Source organism: Phyllobates terribilis, unplaced genomic scaffold, assembly GCF_046119375.1.
Source record: "Phyllobates terribilis strain yellow unplaced genomic scaffold, ASM4611937v1 Scaffold_2__4_contigs__length_985480577, whole genome shotgun sequence".
Classification (NCBI taxonomy): Eukaryota; Metazoa; Chordata; class Amphibia; order Anura; family Dendrobatidae; genus Phyllobates; species Phyllobates terribilis.
The window spans coordinates 880381778-880398703 of NW_027362762.1; the positions used below are offsets into that span (position 1 = coordinate 880381778).

The 16926-nt window shown below is 39.8% G+C and overlaps 1 protein-coding gene across 1 annotated transcript in view; it reads right to left on the reverse strand.

Moving 5' to 3' along the window:
- CRYBG3 (crystallin beta-gamma domain containing 3) overlaps positions 1-16926 on the reverse strand; it is a 193545-nt gene that overhangs the window by 132544 nt on the left and 44075 nt on the right. Inside the window, exon 3 of the mRNA XM_073668174.1 lies at positions 8842-9266. Within this exon, the coding sequence (XP_073524275.1) occupies positions 8842-9266 (425 nt within the window). The remainder of the gene's footprint in view (positions 1-8841; positions 9267-16926) is intronic.

The window sequence follows — 16926 nt, forward strand, 5'->3', positions numbered from 1 at the left end:
TTGAATTAATACTTTCTACAAAAGCTTTTGTTGGTGATGACAACTTGAAGACACCTCCTGTGTAGAGAAACTAGTCGCTTGCATTGCTCAGGTGTGATTTTGACCCATTCTTCCACACACTCTTCAAATCTTGAAGGTCCCGTGGCCTCCTTCTATGAACTCTGAGCTTTAGTTCCTTCTATAAATTTTCTGTTGGATTCAGGTCAGATGATTTGCTTGGCCATTGTAGCAGCTTTATTTTCCTTCTTTGAAACCAACATAGAGTTTCCTTGGCTGTGTGTTTGGGATCATTGTCTCGCTGAAATGTCCACCCTAGTTTCATCTTCATCATCCTGGTAGATGGCAGCAAGAATGTCTTGGTACATTTGTCCATTCATCCTTCCTTAAATTATATGAAGTTTACCAGTACTATATGCTGAAAAACAGCCCCACGCCATGATGTTCCCACCTCCAAACTTCACTGTTGGCATGGTGCTTTTGGGGTGATATGCAGTGCCTTTAGGCCTCCAAACATGGTGTGCATTATGACATCCAAAGAGTTCAATTTTGGTCTCATCTGATCAGACTACATTCTCCCAGTATTTCACAGATTTGTCTAAATGTTGTTGAACAAACTTTTAACATGCTTGAACATGATTGTTCAGCAATGGAGTCTTGCATGGTGAGTGTGCATACAGGTCATGGAGATTGAGTGCATTACTTACAGTGGCTTGCAAAAGTAATCACCCCCTTGGCTTTTTATTTATTGTGTTACATTGTAGCCTGCGTTTAAATATTTTTTTAATCCGATTTGTGTGTGATGGATCAGCACTAAATAGCCTAAGTTGGTGAAGTGAAAAAAATATAGGCATCAATTAAATTTATGGGATCAAATAACTAAAAATTGGCATGAGCATATCTATTCATCCCTTCTGCTATAAAAGGCCCTAAAAATTTCAGCTGCAAGCAATTAACTTCATAAGTCACATACTTAGTGAAAGGAAGTCCACCTGTGTGCAATCGAAGTGTCACATGGTCTGTCAGTATATAGCCACCTATTCTGAAAGGCCACAGAGGCTGCAACACCATTAAGCAAAAGGCACCACTAACCAAACAACACCATGAAGAAAAAGGAGATCTCCAAACAAGTCAGGGACAAAGTTGCTGAGAAGTACAAGTCAGGGTTGGTTATAAAAAAATATCCCAATATCCGATGATCCCCCAGAGCACCATCAAAAGGAAAGAGCATGGTACCACAACAAACCTGCCAACAGAGGGCCGCCCACCAAAACTCTCAGCCCAGGCAAGAAGAGCATTCATTTAAGAGGCAGCACAGAGACCAAAGGTAGCCCTGAAGGAGCTACAGAGTTCCCAAGAAGAGACTGGAGTATCTGTCCATACGTCCACAATAAGCCGTAAACCCCATAGAGGTGGCCTTTATGGAAGAGTGGCCAGAAAAAAGTCTTTACCTACACATACAAATTTTAAGGCTCATTTTGAGTTTGCCAAAAGACAAGTGGGAGACTCCCCAAATATATGGAGGAAGGTGCTGTGATTATATGAGACCAAAATTGAACTTTTTGCCCACCAAGATAAACGCTATGCCTGACACCAAACCAACACAGCTCATCAGCCCAAGAACACCATCCCCCACAGTGAAACATGGTGGTGGCAGTATCATGCTGTGGGGATGTTTTTCAGCAGCAAGGACAGTGTAAATGGTCCTAGTAAAGGGGAAGATGGATGGTGTGAAATACAGCGATATTCTAGAGCAAAACCTGTTTCAGTCTGTCAGTGATTTGAGACTGGGACGGAGGTTCACCTTCCAACAAGACAATGACCCAAAGCATACTGCTAAAGCAACACTCGAGTGGTTAAAGGGAAAACCTGTAAATGTTTTGGAGTGAACTAGTCAAAGTCCAGACCTTAAACCAATTGAGAATCTGTGGTCAGACTTAAAGATTGCTGTTCACCAGAGGAAACCATTTAACTTGAAAGAGCTGGAGCAGTTTTGTCTTGAAGAATGGGCAAAAATCCCAGTGACAAGATGTGGAAAGCTCATAGATACTTATCCAAAGCGACTTAAAGCTATAATTGCTGCAAAAGGAGGCTCTACAAAGTACTGACTTTAGGGGGGTGAATAGTTATGCACACTGAATAACAGTTATTTTGTTCCTATTTGTTGTTTGCTTCACAATAAAAAGAAAAGCAATGTTGTAGGCATGCTCTTTACATGAACTGATGCAAACCCTAAATAAAACAGTGAAATTACAGGTTGTGAGGTAGCAAAACATGAAAAATACCAATGAGGGTGAATACTTTCGCAAGCCTCTGTATAGTTTTCATTGAAACAATTGTACCTGCTGATTCAAGATGTTTCTGCAGCTCTCCACAGGTGGTCCTTGGCTCGTGGACAACTCTTTTGATAATTTGTTTCACTCCTCTAAAATCTTGCAGGGAGCACCTGGTCATTGCCAGTTTATGGTGAAATGATGTTCTTTCCACTTCTGGTTTATGGCCCCAACAGTGCTCACTGGAACCTTCAGTAGTTTAGAAATTCTTCTGTAACCGATGTCATCAGTATATTTTGCAACAACAAGGTTGCAAAGGTCTTGAGACAGCTCACTGGTGTTACCCATCATGAGGTGTTTCTTGTGTGGCAACTTGGTAATGAGACAACTTTTTTATTGGCCATCAGTTGAACCGACTGATATTATTTTTCACTAAGTGGCAGGATTACTTTCTAATTAAGGATAGATTTCAGCTGGTATCATGACTTTCTGTACCTATCTTTCTTCATGAGTTGAATACTTTTTTCCCTCTGTCATTTCTTATTATTACTGTGAAGATCTGAGATTGTGGGTTTTAATAATCACGTAGGCAGGTTAACGATGCAACAATATTTTATTCCTTACATCCAAGGTAATACAGCAATTCCAGGTAAATGTCCAAAATACAATTGTCTCTGTCCACAATCCTCCATACGACAGATAAAACGATGGAAGCACAGGTATACAGTCGCACAGTCCTTTAAGAAAATTTCAATCCCAAAAACATATCCCACAACTATAGCACGTTTAAGCCAGCCCAGTCCGTACTGATCTCCATATGCCATTGATCCATCCATGGTCCAGGTCCTCAGGTTAGATCCTCTCCCTTCGACAACATTCCACCAACTCCCCACTAAACATGTGGCTTCCTTTCTCCTTCACTAGGATCAGCCCCCTGAATGGACATGTGAGGTTCCCTGTGTTGATGGCTCTGTCAGATCTACTTTGAACACTCACACAATGGACCTAGTCACTGTTGAACAATGGTTAGAGGCTCCTGAGATACTAATGAGATTACTGGAATGCTGGACACTTTACAAGTGAAATTAGTGCACATACCGACAAGCAAGCAGAACCTCAATAAAACACAGTAAACAAATCTCTATAAAATACAATAATACCGACGGAAACGGAGCCCCGTGCTGGAAAAGTCTTTAGTAAATGGGCAGCTCCTCACAATTATACATAACTTAATTTATGGACATCTTTGGTTTGATTTCTTTGCCTGGGTGGATTGCATGGGTTGTTGTCGACATCTGGTGAGAATTTCATGTCAATAGCATCTTTAGAAATATATTTACGTAGAAAATTGGTAAACACCATACCAACAGTGAAGTTTGGAGGTGGGAACATCATGGCGTGGTGCTGTATATACATATTACATGAAAATGCTAGTAATGTAAGTGGAAGAAGAGAAATTGCTGTAACCAGTGAAGCAGATAGAAGAGATGGAGTCTATAATACAGAGCAACATAGACCCTCTATTGTTTCTCTACCAAGACATAATGATTTGGGATCGGTTTTCCCCATTCTGCCTCTTTCTATGATTCTTGGGCAAGTTCCACATTCCTTTGCTTGTTTACCATATTTTCTTTAGTTCCTATCTAGTCCTCTGTAGGTTGTCTCCAAGCCAGTAGTCAAAGCTATGACGCCTCTCTCGAAGGACCCCATAGAATCTGAATGGTCTGCCTCTATGGTATTATAATCACTTAGAGTCATGTTATATATTGCATTTACTGTTATGTTTTATATTTGTACAATTTATAAAGTGTGATGATAGTAGTATCAATGGGGATGGGTAGAGCTCATTCCAAGGTCTCAACCCCCAACACTTTTTAGATTGCATTACCTTCAAGAACATCATATTTTTCTATCTGTTCTGGATATAAGTTCCTACAAAAAAAACAACCAATAAAGTATTTCTCCGGTGTAAATTATCCATGTGGCTATCAGCCAAAGGACCCCTCCATATGATCTGACCTTGCATTCAGTACATGGTATATGCAGTTAATTTTAGCAAGTCCTGCCTTTACCAGTGTTAGAAATATGACCCGCGTCGTAGAATTGTACTTTTATGCTCTGGCTTTTAGCATTTGATACGATATGAGCACTTAGTAAACCTCATAATAGGAGTTATAGAGTAACTTGATTTATATGCACAGGATGGTCCGCTGTTCAGAACCCATTTTAGCCAGAGTAGAAGACAGCTACAAGGAGCATTTCTTGTTATGGAGGATCCAACATGTTGGTTCATTACATCGACAGACCATAGTTTTCAATACGATTTGTGTAATGCTTCACTTCACCTGTAATGGAAGATGTCTGTCTGTAACAATCACCAATTGACCATGTAACAATCATTTAAAGGTCCTTTAAGACACGCTGCTGCAAACGGTAAGGGAATGAATGGTTGATACAATTGCTTGGCCCCCATAAGGTTTGCATATTGTCAGCAGCACGTGGCTCCTGACAACCATTTAATTTAGGTTGTGTAAAAGAGCTGATAAACGTGTGCTGGCTGTTATTATTATTATGCTTTGCTTAAATAGCGCCATCATATTCCGCAGCACTTTACATACATTATTATCACTGTCCCCATTGGGGCTCATAATCTAAATTCCCTATCAGTATGTCTTAAGAGTGTGGGAGGAATCCGGAGAACCCGGAGAAAACCCACGCAAACACGGGGAGGACATACAAACTCCTCGCAGATGCCTGATTGCTATCAAATTCACACAGGGCAATGATCAAAACTGTTCAAACTAATTTTTGGCTCATATAAAATAGCCTTAAACCCTTAAAGAGTTTGTCCACTACTCGGACAACTCCTTCTCAATACCAATGTTTCACCTTGTAAAATAATAACACTTATACTTACATCCAATGTCGGCATCGACTCTCCCCATCGGACAAATCACATACGTCTGGAGGAAGTGAGAGCTGCTGCTGCTCTCTCACTTCCTCCGGATGTATGCGATTCTTCCATAGTAGAAGAGAGTGCAGCCAGCGCTGATTGGCCGCAGTGATCGCGTGACATAACAATGTCATGAGATCCCCGGGAGACCTAGTGCCGACACCACTGGAATGGCACTGGCACTGAAGGTGAGTATAGGTATTGTTATGTTACAAAGAGAAACATAGGGATTGAGAAGGATTAACTTTATTATTTAAAGAAAATAATGTTACAACGGGCTAAGTCGTATATATTCAGCTTTTTTTCTACCAGTTCTCACCTCTGCTGGCTCCATCTCTAAATTTCAGTCTCCTCTGAGCTAGTGGATGGAAACTACCTGCTATAATGTTATCCATACACCGTGCACACAGATGTGAGGGATTCCTGCTCTCCTCTCTCTATGGAGCACATGTGCAGAAGCAGCAGTAGCATGGAGGACATTATACAGCAGTATCAAGCAGTGCTGTCCATGCTGAGGTGAGATAAGAAAAATAATAACTAGAAAGTAGCAGCACAGGTATGTGCCTGGTTTTCATTCTTATTCTGCTCCTCCCTCCTCCATAGACTTCAACAGGCAGCTATAATCTGACACCTCAGTGATCTGGAAGTCAGTCTTATTTTGACCATGACAGATTTTAGCAGTTTTTTTTTTCACGGTTTATGATGTGGTAGCACTATGGAAGAAATGACTATGGGAAATGATCACTTCTGCGATCCCTAAGTTACAGCTGATCACTGGGAATACCAGCAGCAGCACACACTTATCTTATGCTGAATCATGTAACAGAATACCCCGTCAAGAGCAGACAACATGTTTTAAAAGAATAAATAAAAAAAATCTATAAAAATCAGAGCATTTATTATATCCGTGTGTCATGCTCCGCTTCCCCAGGCCCTGGACTATGAATACCATTATATCGTATTTGGATGGAGTATCCCTTTAAATTAAAGGTTTCTTTGCTTAAAAAGGAAACAGACACTACCATCTCCTTACAATCAGATTTGGAAACACAAGAATACCATTTACAATTGTATTTAAATACAAGTTTGAAGTAGAAATAATAGTGTTGGCAAGGAATTAGACAAATTATATCTAATGACAATCCTCTCCCTCCAGAAGGAAATGAGAACAATAGAATCACACACAATGGGAAAGCACTTTCACACACCCACTGGAAGGGATTCAGCAGCTCAGTGTGTAATATTATGTCACCTCCGCAGATATAGCGTATAAATGGAGAAAAGCATTACATCATCGCATTCTCTCTGAGATAGATCCGAAAGATCAGACCTGCCTGGCAGTAGATGAGATTAATGTGCATCATGGCATTGTGACCTATGGACACCTGGATAACTAGGCTAGGACTAGGAGTACTACATGTCAGCAATGCCTCTCTTATCAAGCTCCTTTGGGTGCAATAATTGTTTTAGCACCAGGAGCTTATTATTGCTGGGACACAGAAGCTGTGCCTCCTGGTTTGACTCCGCCCCCTCCTGTTATAAGCAGCTCACTGTCTATGGACATTGTATATACAGAGCCTGGTGTGGGCGGGGTTAGCTTCCTCCGCTCTGCTGTATTGCTAAATCTAAAAGCTCTGATTGTGTCAGAAAGGCTATGTGATACATCATTGGATTCAGCTTCTCTTTACCTACATCAGACTACTCTCAGATGAGGTAGCAGAAACCTTCTGACAGATTCCCTTTAAGAGACGGGAGGGATGCAGTGGATAGCCCACTAATTACTATATTATGGCAGATTGTTCTATGTGTTCTTAATTGTTTTTAGATGTATGTGCAAAGTTATATTTCATCAATAAAATGTGTATTTTTAAGTGTGCACAAACTATATTTAAAAGGAACATGCCATGTCTAAAAATGCTATTAACCTGTAGATATGGGATTAATCTACAGGTTAATAACATTCTAAAGCCATGTGACCACTGCACTGAAAGCCTGGCTACCAGGAGGAAATTTACTTTATTCCTGCCAGAAGCCTCCTGCTTTCAGTCATAGAGGCGCGGCTGGTGCAGCTTCAGTCACTGCTCAGTACATAGTGAGCTGTGCCTGTAGCCACACCCCGGTACTGACTGACATGTGACTATGTACTAATGCACTGCTGAGCGGGCTGTCAGTCAGTGCCGGGGTGTGATTACAGCCGCTGCTCACGATGTACTGAGCGGTGACTGAAGCTGCACCTCTATGACTGAAAGCTGTAGGCTGCAGGGAGGAAAATAATGTTCATTTCTTCCCGGTAGCCGGGCTTTCAGTGCAGCGGTCACACAGCTTTCCAACAATATTATCATTAACCTCATAGTGTTTTTTGACATGACAGCTTCCCTATAATTTGGTTCTGTCTTTAGCAATAATTAATGCACAACATGACATTTTGAACTATGGACTTGGAAATATAATAAGGTTAGGAGTTTGTCATGTCTATGGGTATGATCCTTCTATTTCCAGTATTAGTTCCATATCTACAACTTGTGGCTTTACCTACAGTTCGTCTGTGTTCAATAACACATTAAATAATGAACTCTAAATGTTTATTGGATTAAAAGGGTTAAATCACCTTCTTTACTACACAGTTTATTTCTTTGCTTTACAAATACATCTCTCTCAACATTCAGCCAGCCTCTTCCATTAGCGCTCTTATATTTGCACACATAAACTGGTCATTGGGTCCCAGTCTCAAAAGCAAATCCTTTGTGAGCTGAACACTTGAGCAGCAAAGACTGATACATATCACCGCCACTGCTACATTGTATCAGCCTGGAACTTGGGCTGTTCAGTTCCTGCAGAAATGCACTTATGGCAAGGTACGGCTAAATGTCTGGACCTTTTTAGCTACCAACAAAATCCATGTACCTAAGTGATCCATTGAATCAGTTATATATAAAGAAGCAGCGGGCCACGGCCACATTGTTATGGATTCCTTTTGTTGTCCGTTTTTTCTTTTAAAAGGAAGAAAAAGTTCTGCATGCATGCAAAAAAAAATGGTGCCCAATCAGACCCCCAAAATAATTAATAGGGCATCTCTGCTTGTGTTTGCATAATTAATGCCACCGATCACTTTAGTACATGGATTCTGTTTGTCTCTACCTGAAATAGAATAGACAAGTAGATTGTGCAAATGGTATGTAGAGATTTACAGCCCCTGAATATTCCCATTTACACATAGCAAACAAAGATCTTAAAAATGTCAACAACAAAAAAAGTTCCCCGTTCTGTTAATCAGTGGGGGTCCCAGCGGTTGGAGCACCACCGATCAATAAGTTATTACATAACACATAACTTCTTTTCTCCAGACAAACCCTTTAATACAAGACAAAAAAGAATCAGTTGAACCATGGAAACACCTAAGTCAAACTACCGGAGATTTAACATGAAACTTTCCAAAGAAACAGAGCGCCCCCCACTGCGACCCCACTTACTATTTTCCATTTACAATACTGATTGTTTCCTATATGACGTGGACCCTTGAGCCCACTCAGGCACCAAAGCCGGGGTATGACTGTCACGGTTGCATCCTCTATAGCTACACCCCTACTAAACTGTGTAATTGCCTGCAGTGCCACTTACTTTGGAGAGTCGATGACTGCAGCTTCAACATTTTCCAATATGTCTTTAGGGGTTTCACCTCCAGCGACTCCAGAGTCTTCTTGCTCCTGCTGTCGTGCCGTGTTTTGCTCTGAATCCTCTTCTGTTCCTCTGTGATCATCTTGTGTCCGCTCCTGATTTAAGTCCTCTTTATCCAGGTTATTTTTAACTTGTGCTTCTTCATGTTCCTTGCAAGGCTCTTGGACACCGCTACCCTGTTTCAAATTTCCCAGAGATGATTTTGGTGAGAAATGAAAAAGGTTCCCTATAAAATGAAAAAAGTTCTCCCTGGATTGTTTCTCACTGTCAAGTACTTTGGAATTAAGAGTGAAATCTTCTTCATCCTTTTCCTCCTCAGGTTCTGAAATGTTATGTATCGGAGGACTGGAGGTCTGCTCTAGTGTAACCTACAGAAAAAGACAGAAAGTATTCCATGAACGGTAAAGAACCAGGACAGTAATCAGCAACCAATTGTTATGACAATATAATCTCAAGCAAATCGTAATCTAAAAAGTCAAACACATATAGACATTACGGAAAAATAATTTGCTAAAACAATACCCCAGAATAAACCCAATTATGTGCTCATCATGGTCATGGCTTCCTTAAAGTGGATCTGTCATCAAATTTTCACAATGCAAACTACATGCATTATTGGTTTGTTAGACCTGATAAGGCTGGTGTACTTACGCTAAAATTATACAATCGTGGTGTGATCCTTTACAAAGTTTTCTAGACAAAATATTTAAATGAGATTAAATAATTCAAAAAGGATTATACAGACATGTATTTTTAGAGTAAGTACACCAAGCTCAACTGGTCTGAGATTTATATAATAATTTATACAGTTTGTATAGTGAAATTTGGATCTGCTTTAATGGCAAGTGATTCTTATGTATAGAACATGTAAGCAAATAATCTAGTCCCCACTCATAATATCAAAAGTAAATAGTATTTCCAATCACAGACATTATTGACATGTTGATGTGATGCTTTATAAAGGGAATCTGTCACCAGCTTTATGATACCCCATCTGAGAGCAGCATAATGCAGGTATCTGACATATTGTCGGACAACGTGCATATATGTAAGACACTATTAGGTCTGGTGCAGTTTTTTATTTCCTGCTCCTCTCTATTAAATATATGGCCTCCTTTTCCTTGTATATAAATTTAAACATTAGCCAAAAAGGGCTTAGTTCTCATAAAGACGCCCACAGAGAAAACTTGATGATCCCACCCCCTTGGCTAACAAGTCTAGATTTACATACAGTCAAGAAGAGACCATATCCACGGCCAGATTTCCCATAATGACAATCTAGGCCAGGGCCTAGGGCGCCGCAGTCGTGGAGGGGCATATACAGTATACAGATGAAATAACAGCCAAATATTTACACATTTACCTTTATTATTTTGAAATGTCCCAACAAAATGGTGTTTCTTTAAATTTACATCTATATACATAAAATAAATTTAGCGGTACGTTTACACTGCACATCTCTATAGCTTGTGCTCTTCTTGCTCCGTCACAGGCAAGAAAGCATTTGTGATTTCTCTCTCACTCAGCGGAAACCACGTGTTAAAGGAAAACTCCAGCTTTGGAGTTACAACAGTGATTGCAAGGGATTCATTACACTCATATTGCTTGACTTCTACATACAGTATCTACTGCCATCATAAATGCTCTAAAATACCTCGAAAGTGACGAAACCAAAAAATCAGGAACTCGAGCAGAAGTTAGACGTCTGCTCATGAAGTTGCAAAGACTTGAAACTACGTTCATGGCACCGTTTTGGGGAACGGTGCTGCTCAGATTACACCTAGTGAACAAGTATGGGCAAAACATGGAAATTTATGTTTTGGAAGTTGCCGAAGTTATCCATTCACTGGTAAAGTTGACAATAAAACTGAGAACAGCTTGATTTATATGAGGAAAAAGCGCTCAACATTTCTGAAAAAAAAAGTATACAGTCAGGAAAATAAGTATTTGATAATTTTGTCACTTGTGTCCTTAGACAGCTCTTTGGTCTTGGCCATGGTGGAGAGGTTGGAGTGTGATTGATTGAGTGTGTGGACAGGTATCTTTGATACAGGTAACGAGTTCAAATAGGTGCAATTAATAAAGGTAATAAGTGCAGAGTAGGAGGGCTTCTTAAAGAAAAACTAACAGGTCTGTGAGAGCCAGAATTCTTGCTGGTTGGTAGGTGATCAAATACTTATTTCATGTAATAAAATGCAATTTAATTATTTAAAAATCATACATGTGATTTTCTGTTTTTTATTTTTAGATTCTGTCTCTCACAGTTGAAGTGTACCTACGATAAAAATTACAGACCTCTCCATTCTTTGTAAGTGAGAAAACTTGCAAAATCGGCAGTGTATCAAATATTTATTTTCCCCACTCTATGAGCATGATGAAAAGTGTTCGATTCTCAGGAAACTTCAATCTGATGAGACAAGTGATGGTGAAGTTCATTTAAGCGGAGCGTGACAACTTTCGAATCAATACATTTCTACTGAACTTTGAGGGTGGGGAAGGAGCGTAGAATTACATGCTTTGGCCTAAGATGTAGAAATATATAAATCCGGGCCTGGCCATATCTCAGGAACGGAAAGATGCAGGAAAAAAAATAACAACACCAGATACAGATACAAAACAGAATAATTTACATTACATAAAAAAAAGAAAAGCATATTTCTGGTAAGTGACAAGTTCTTTTTAATCATCAAACTTTCTTACAAGGCTATTAGTTTAATGGGAGAAGGTTAATTGGACAACTGCTCAGGGCCCCGAGCCTTAGAAAGGCTTTACATAAAGAATTCCCAGCAAAACAAGCTGTTGTTTTATGGAGGAAAATGTAGTTTTGTCAAAGCTTTTGCTGCACAGTAACAGCAGGGGCTCCAGAGACGACATGCAGCATAAAGAAATAGCATTCGTTGGGATCGCTGATAGATGCCAGCACATAGTAATGTGTGAATTGTGCCGCTGCACTGGCATTAGGATCAATGGCCGTATAGGGACCCTACTGTACGGAGAACAGATCCTGTTTAATATGTATAGACCGCATGTATTTTTAATAAGTTGACTTTATATTCCAAATATTTAACCCATAGGAACGAGATTTTCTATCAAATGAATCTCAAGGTTTGTTCTTTGTTTCTCTTTCTGTACAAACAGATAAACCAATAAAATTCCACAGCTCTTCCAAATGTAGCACTATACAATAAAGATGATTTCTGGGAATAATCTTACAGGTTCCGTGTACATTGTGTTCAGGGGAATCTATCAAGAAAATGTTCTTTATTGTGTCACCCAGCCCAGTCTTACAGACAATAAAAGTGCCAGATATGTCCATTATACAAGTTTTATCGATCTATATCCCCCTGCTTGTGGAGGCCTATACTATGTGTTCAGGAGAACTCGTCTCTGCCATTCACTCATGAAAGTATGAACGTGATGACTGATACGTTCAGGTGTTTGTTTTTTTTTACTTTTATAGATTTAACCTTTTATTTTTATTTGGCAATAAAAATAAGTTGAAGAGTTATTACATAGTTACACAATCAAATTCTTCTTGTAGTTCTTAAACAGTTTGTCTGGGATGTAAAAAAATATACCAGTGGCACGAAATATAAAAAAAAAAATTATATATATAGTTTTGTTTTTTTCTATTTCGTACCACTGGTAATTTTTTTTTTACATCCCAGACAAACCGTTTAAGAACTACAAGAATAATTTTATTGTGTAACTATGTAATAACTCTTCAACTTATTTTTATTGCCCAAAAAAACTAAAAGATTAAATATATATACTGTATATATGTTATAAGGTGGCTGGGAGGTATGTATCAGAGATGGCTGGTCTCTGTGATGTAACCCGGAGTGTTGCTCTAGTGCATGTAAGCACTAAGAGGACTGTTTGGTGCACCTGGGAGCCGGGTTACGGGTAGTTGGAGAAATGGGAGGGTCCAGCTACCCACATACCTCACCTCTGAGTGTGGTTAAGGTATAAAATGTAGGCTGTTGTTTGGCACATGGTCTGTGTGTTTGGAGGGAGAAGGCCTCCAGTGTGTTGTAGTCTCTTGAATGAGCAAGTGGACATGATGCTACCCAGCCTGTGTGCCCAAAGGACTGGCTAACCAGAGACTTTGCCTTAAGGACTCTTTACTTTGTTTTTTTCCTGAACTAAAGGCTGTTTGTATTCCTCTTGCCTGGTTTATGACGTAATAAACCAACATGGACATTTAAAGGAACACGCCCCCTGTTAGCCTCCCGACGTACCTGAGTGAGTAGAACCTCCACAATGTATATATGTATATATATATATATATATATATACAGTGCCTACAAGTAGTATTCAACCCCCTGCAGATTTAGCTGGTTTGATAAGATGCAAATAAGTTAGAGCCTTCAAACTGCAAACGAGAGTAGGTTTTATGAACAGAAGCATAAATCTTACAAACCAAAAAGTTATGTTGCTCAGTTGAATTTTATTAAATTTTAAACATAAAAGTGTGGGTCAATTATTATACAACCCCTATGTTTAATATTTTGTGGAATAACCCTTGTTTGCAATTACAGCTAATAATCATCTTTTATAGACCTGATCAGGCCGGCACAGGTCTGTGGAGTTATCTTGGCCCACTCCTCCATGCAGATCTTCTCCAAGTTATCTAGGTTCTTTGGGTGTCTCATGTGGACTTTATTCTTGAGCTCCTTCCACAAGTTTTCAATTGGGTTAAGGTCAGGAGACTGACTAGGCCACTCCAACGCCTTGACTTTTTCCCTATTGAACCAGGCCTTGGTTTTCTTGGCTGTGTGCTTTGGGTCGTTGTCTTGTTGGAAGATGAAATTACGACCCATCTTAAGATCCTTGATGGAGGAGCGGAGGTTCTTGGCCAAAATCTCCAGGTAGGCCGTGCTATCCATCTTCCCATGGATGCGGACCAGATGGCCAGGCCCCTTGGCAGAGAAACAGCCCCACAGCATGATGCTGTCACCACCATGCTTGACTGTAGGGATGGTATTCTTGGGGTCGTATGCAGTGCCATCCAGTCTCCAAACGTCACGTGTGTGGTTGGCACCAAAGATCTCGATCTTGGTCTCATCAGACCATAGAACCTTGAACCAGTCTGTCTCAGAGTCCTCCAAGTGATCATGAGCAAACTGTAGACGAGCCTTGACATGACGCTTTGAATTTAAAGGTACCTTACGGGCTCGTCTGGAACGGAGACCATTGCGGTGGAGTACGTTACTTATGGTATTGACTGAAACCAATGTCCCCACTGCCATGAGATCTTCCCAGAGCTCCTTCCTTGTTGTCCTTGGGTTAGCCTTGACTCTTCGGACAAGCCTGGCCTCGGCACGGGAGGACACTTTCAAAGGCTGTCCTGGCCGTGGAAGGCTAACAGTAGTTCCATAAGCCTTCCACTTACGGATGATGCTCCCAACAGTGGAGACAGGTAGGCCCAACTCCTTGGAAAGGGTTTTGTACCCCTTGCCAGCCTTGTGACCCTCCACGATCTTGTCTCTGATGGCCTTGGAATGCTCCTTTGTCTTTCCCATGTTGACCATGTCTGAGTGCTGTTCACAAGTTTAGGGAGGGTCTTAAATAGTCAGTAAAGGCTGGCAAAAGAGATCTTTAATCCACACATGTGAAGTTCATTATTCTTGGTGCCTGAACTACTTCTTAATACTTTAGGGGGACCAAACAGAATTCTTGTGGTTTGAGGGGTTGAATAATAAATGACACTCTGAATTAACTTTTTACGTTTTAAAAAAAACAAAACAAAAAAAACAAAAACAAAATTTGCTGCAGTGCATTTCCCACTTCCAGGCTGATCTACAGTACAAATGTCACAATGCCAAGTTAATTCCGCATGTGTCAACCAGCTAAATCTGCAGGGGGTTGAATACTACTTGTAGGCACTGTATATACATACATATATATATATATATATATATATATATATATATATATATATATATATATACACACACACACACTACCGTTCAGAAGTTGGGGGGCATTTAGAAATGTCATTATTTTTGAAAGAAAAGCACATTTTTTTTCAATGAAGCTAACATTAAATGAATCAGAAATACACTCTATATTGTTAATGTGGTAAATGACTATTCTAGCTGCAAACGTCTTCTTTTTATTGCAATATCTACATAGGTGTATAGAGGCCCATTTCCAACAACCACCACTCCAGTGTTTTAATGGTACATTGTGTTTGCTAACTGTGTAAGAAAGCTAATGGATGTTTAGAAAACCCTAGAAAACTCTTGCACAAGTATGTTAGCCCAGCTGAAAATGGTTTGGCTGATTTGAGAAGCTATAAAATTGACCTTCCTTTGAGCTAGTTGAGAATCTGGATCATTACATTTGTTTGTTCTATGAAACTCTCAAAATGGCCAGAAAAAGAGAACTTTCATGTGAAACTCGACAGTCTATTCTTGTTCTTAGAAATGAAGGCTATTCCATGCGAGAAATTGCCAAGAAACTGAAGATTTCCTACAACGGTGTGTACTACTCCCTTCAGAGGAGAGCACAAACAGGCTCTAACCAGAGTAGAAAGAGAAATGGGCGCCCCGCTGCACAACTGAGTCTCCAGTTTGAGAAATAGATGCCTCACAGCTCCTCAACTGCAGCTTCATTAAATAGTACACGCAAAACGCCAGTGTCAACGTCTACAGTGAAGAGGCGACTCCGTGATGCTGGCCTTCAGGGCAAAGTGGCAAAGAAAAAGCCATATCCGAGTCTGGCTAATAAAAGGAAAAAATTAATATGGGCAAAAGAGCACAGACATTGGACAGAGGAAGATTGGAAAAAAGTTTTATGGACAGACGAATCAAAGTTTGAGATGTTTGGATCACACAGAAGAACATTTGTGAGACGCAGAACAACTGAAAAGATGCTGGAAGAGTGCCTGACGCCATTTGTCAAGCATGGTGGAGGTAATGTGATGGTCTGGGGTTGCTTTGGTGCTGGTAAAGTGGGAGATTTGTACAAGGTAAATGGGATTTTGAATAAGGAAGGCTATCACTCCATTTTGCAATGACATGCTATACCGTGTGGACAGCGCTTGATTGGAGCAAATTTCATTCTACAACAGGACAATGACCCAAAGCACACCTCCAAATTATGCATGAACTATTTAGGGAAGAAGCCGGCAGCTGGTATTCTATCTGTAATGGAGTGTCCAGCGCAGTCACCACATCTCAACTCCACTGGGCTGTTGTGGGAGCAGCTTGACCGTATGGTACGCAAAAAGTGCCCATCAAGCCAATCTAACTTGTGGGAGGGGCTTCAGGAAGCATGGGGTGAAATTTCTCAAGATGACCTCAGCAAATTAACAGCTAGAATACCAAAGGTCTGCAATGCTGGAATTGCGGCAAAGGGAACATTCTTCGTCGAAAGCAAAGTTTGAAGGAGAAAATTATTCTAATAAAAATCATTATTTCTAACCATGTCAATGTCTGGACTATATTTTTTAATCATTTTGCAACTCATTTGATAAATAAAAGTATGAGTTTTCATGGAAAAAACAAAATTGTCTGGTTGACCCCAAACTTTTGAACCGTAGTGTGTGTGTATATATATATATATATATATATATATATATATATATATATATATATATATACACTGTATATATATTTTGTATAAAACACCTTCTAACTCCTCTGCTGCTCTTGTCTTTTACTTGTCCTGTATTAATGAATGTTGACCATGTAAAAGGGATATGTAAGCGGGGTGGATGAAGTATTAAAGTTGTTTTACGGCGCAAAACAGAATTTTCTTTATTATTATACAGACTTACATCTAATTACTGAGATTAATGTTACTTACATTCCATTCAATGGTAATAAATATTGTCTTCTCATGCTCCACTGTTCTTTAGGATTTTCTTCACAGTACTGTAAGCTTAATATGGATCTCTACTCCCATTATAAGCAGAAGTTTTCTCGATAGAAATAATATATATGGTCTCAAAGACAACAAAAAAACCTTTTTTAGTAAAACTCTAAGCTGGTTATACTGTATACAGTGAGAGGTCTCCAT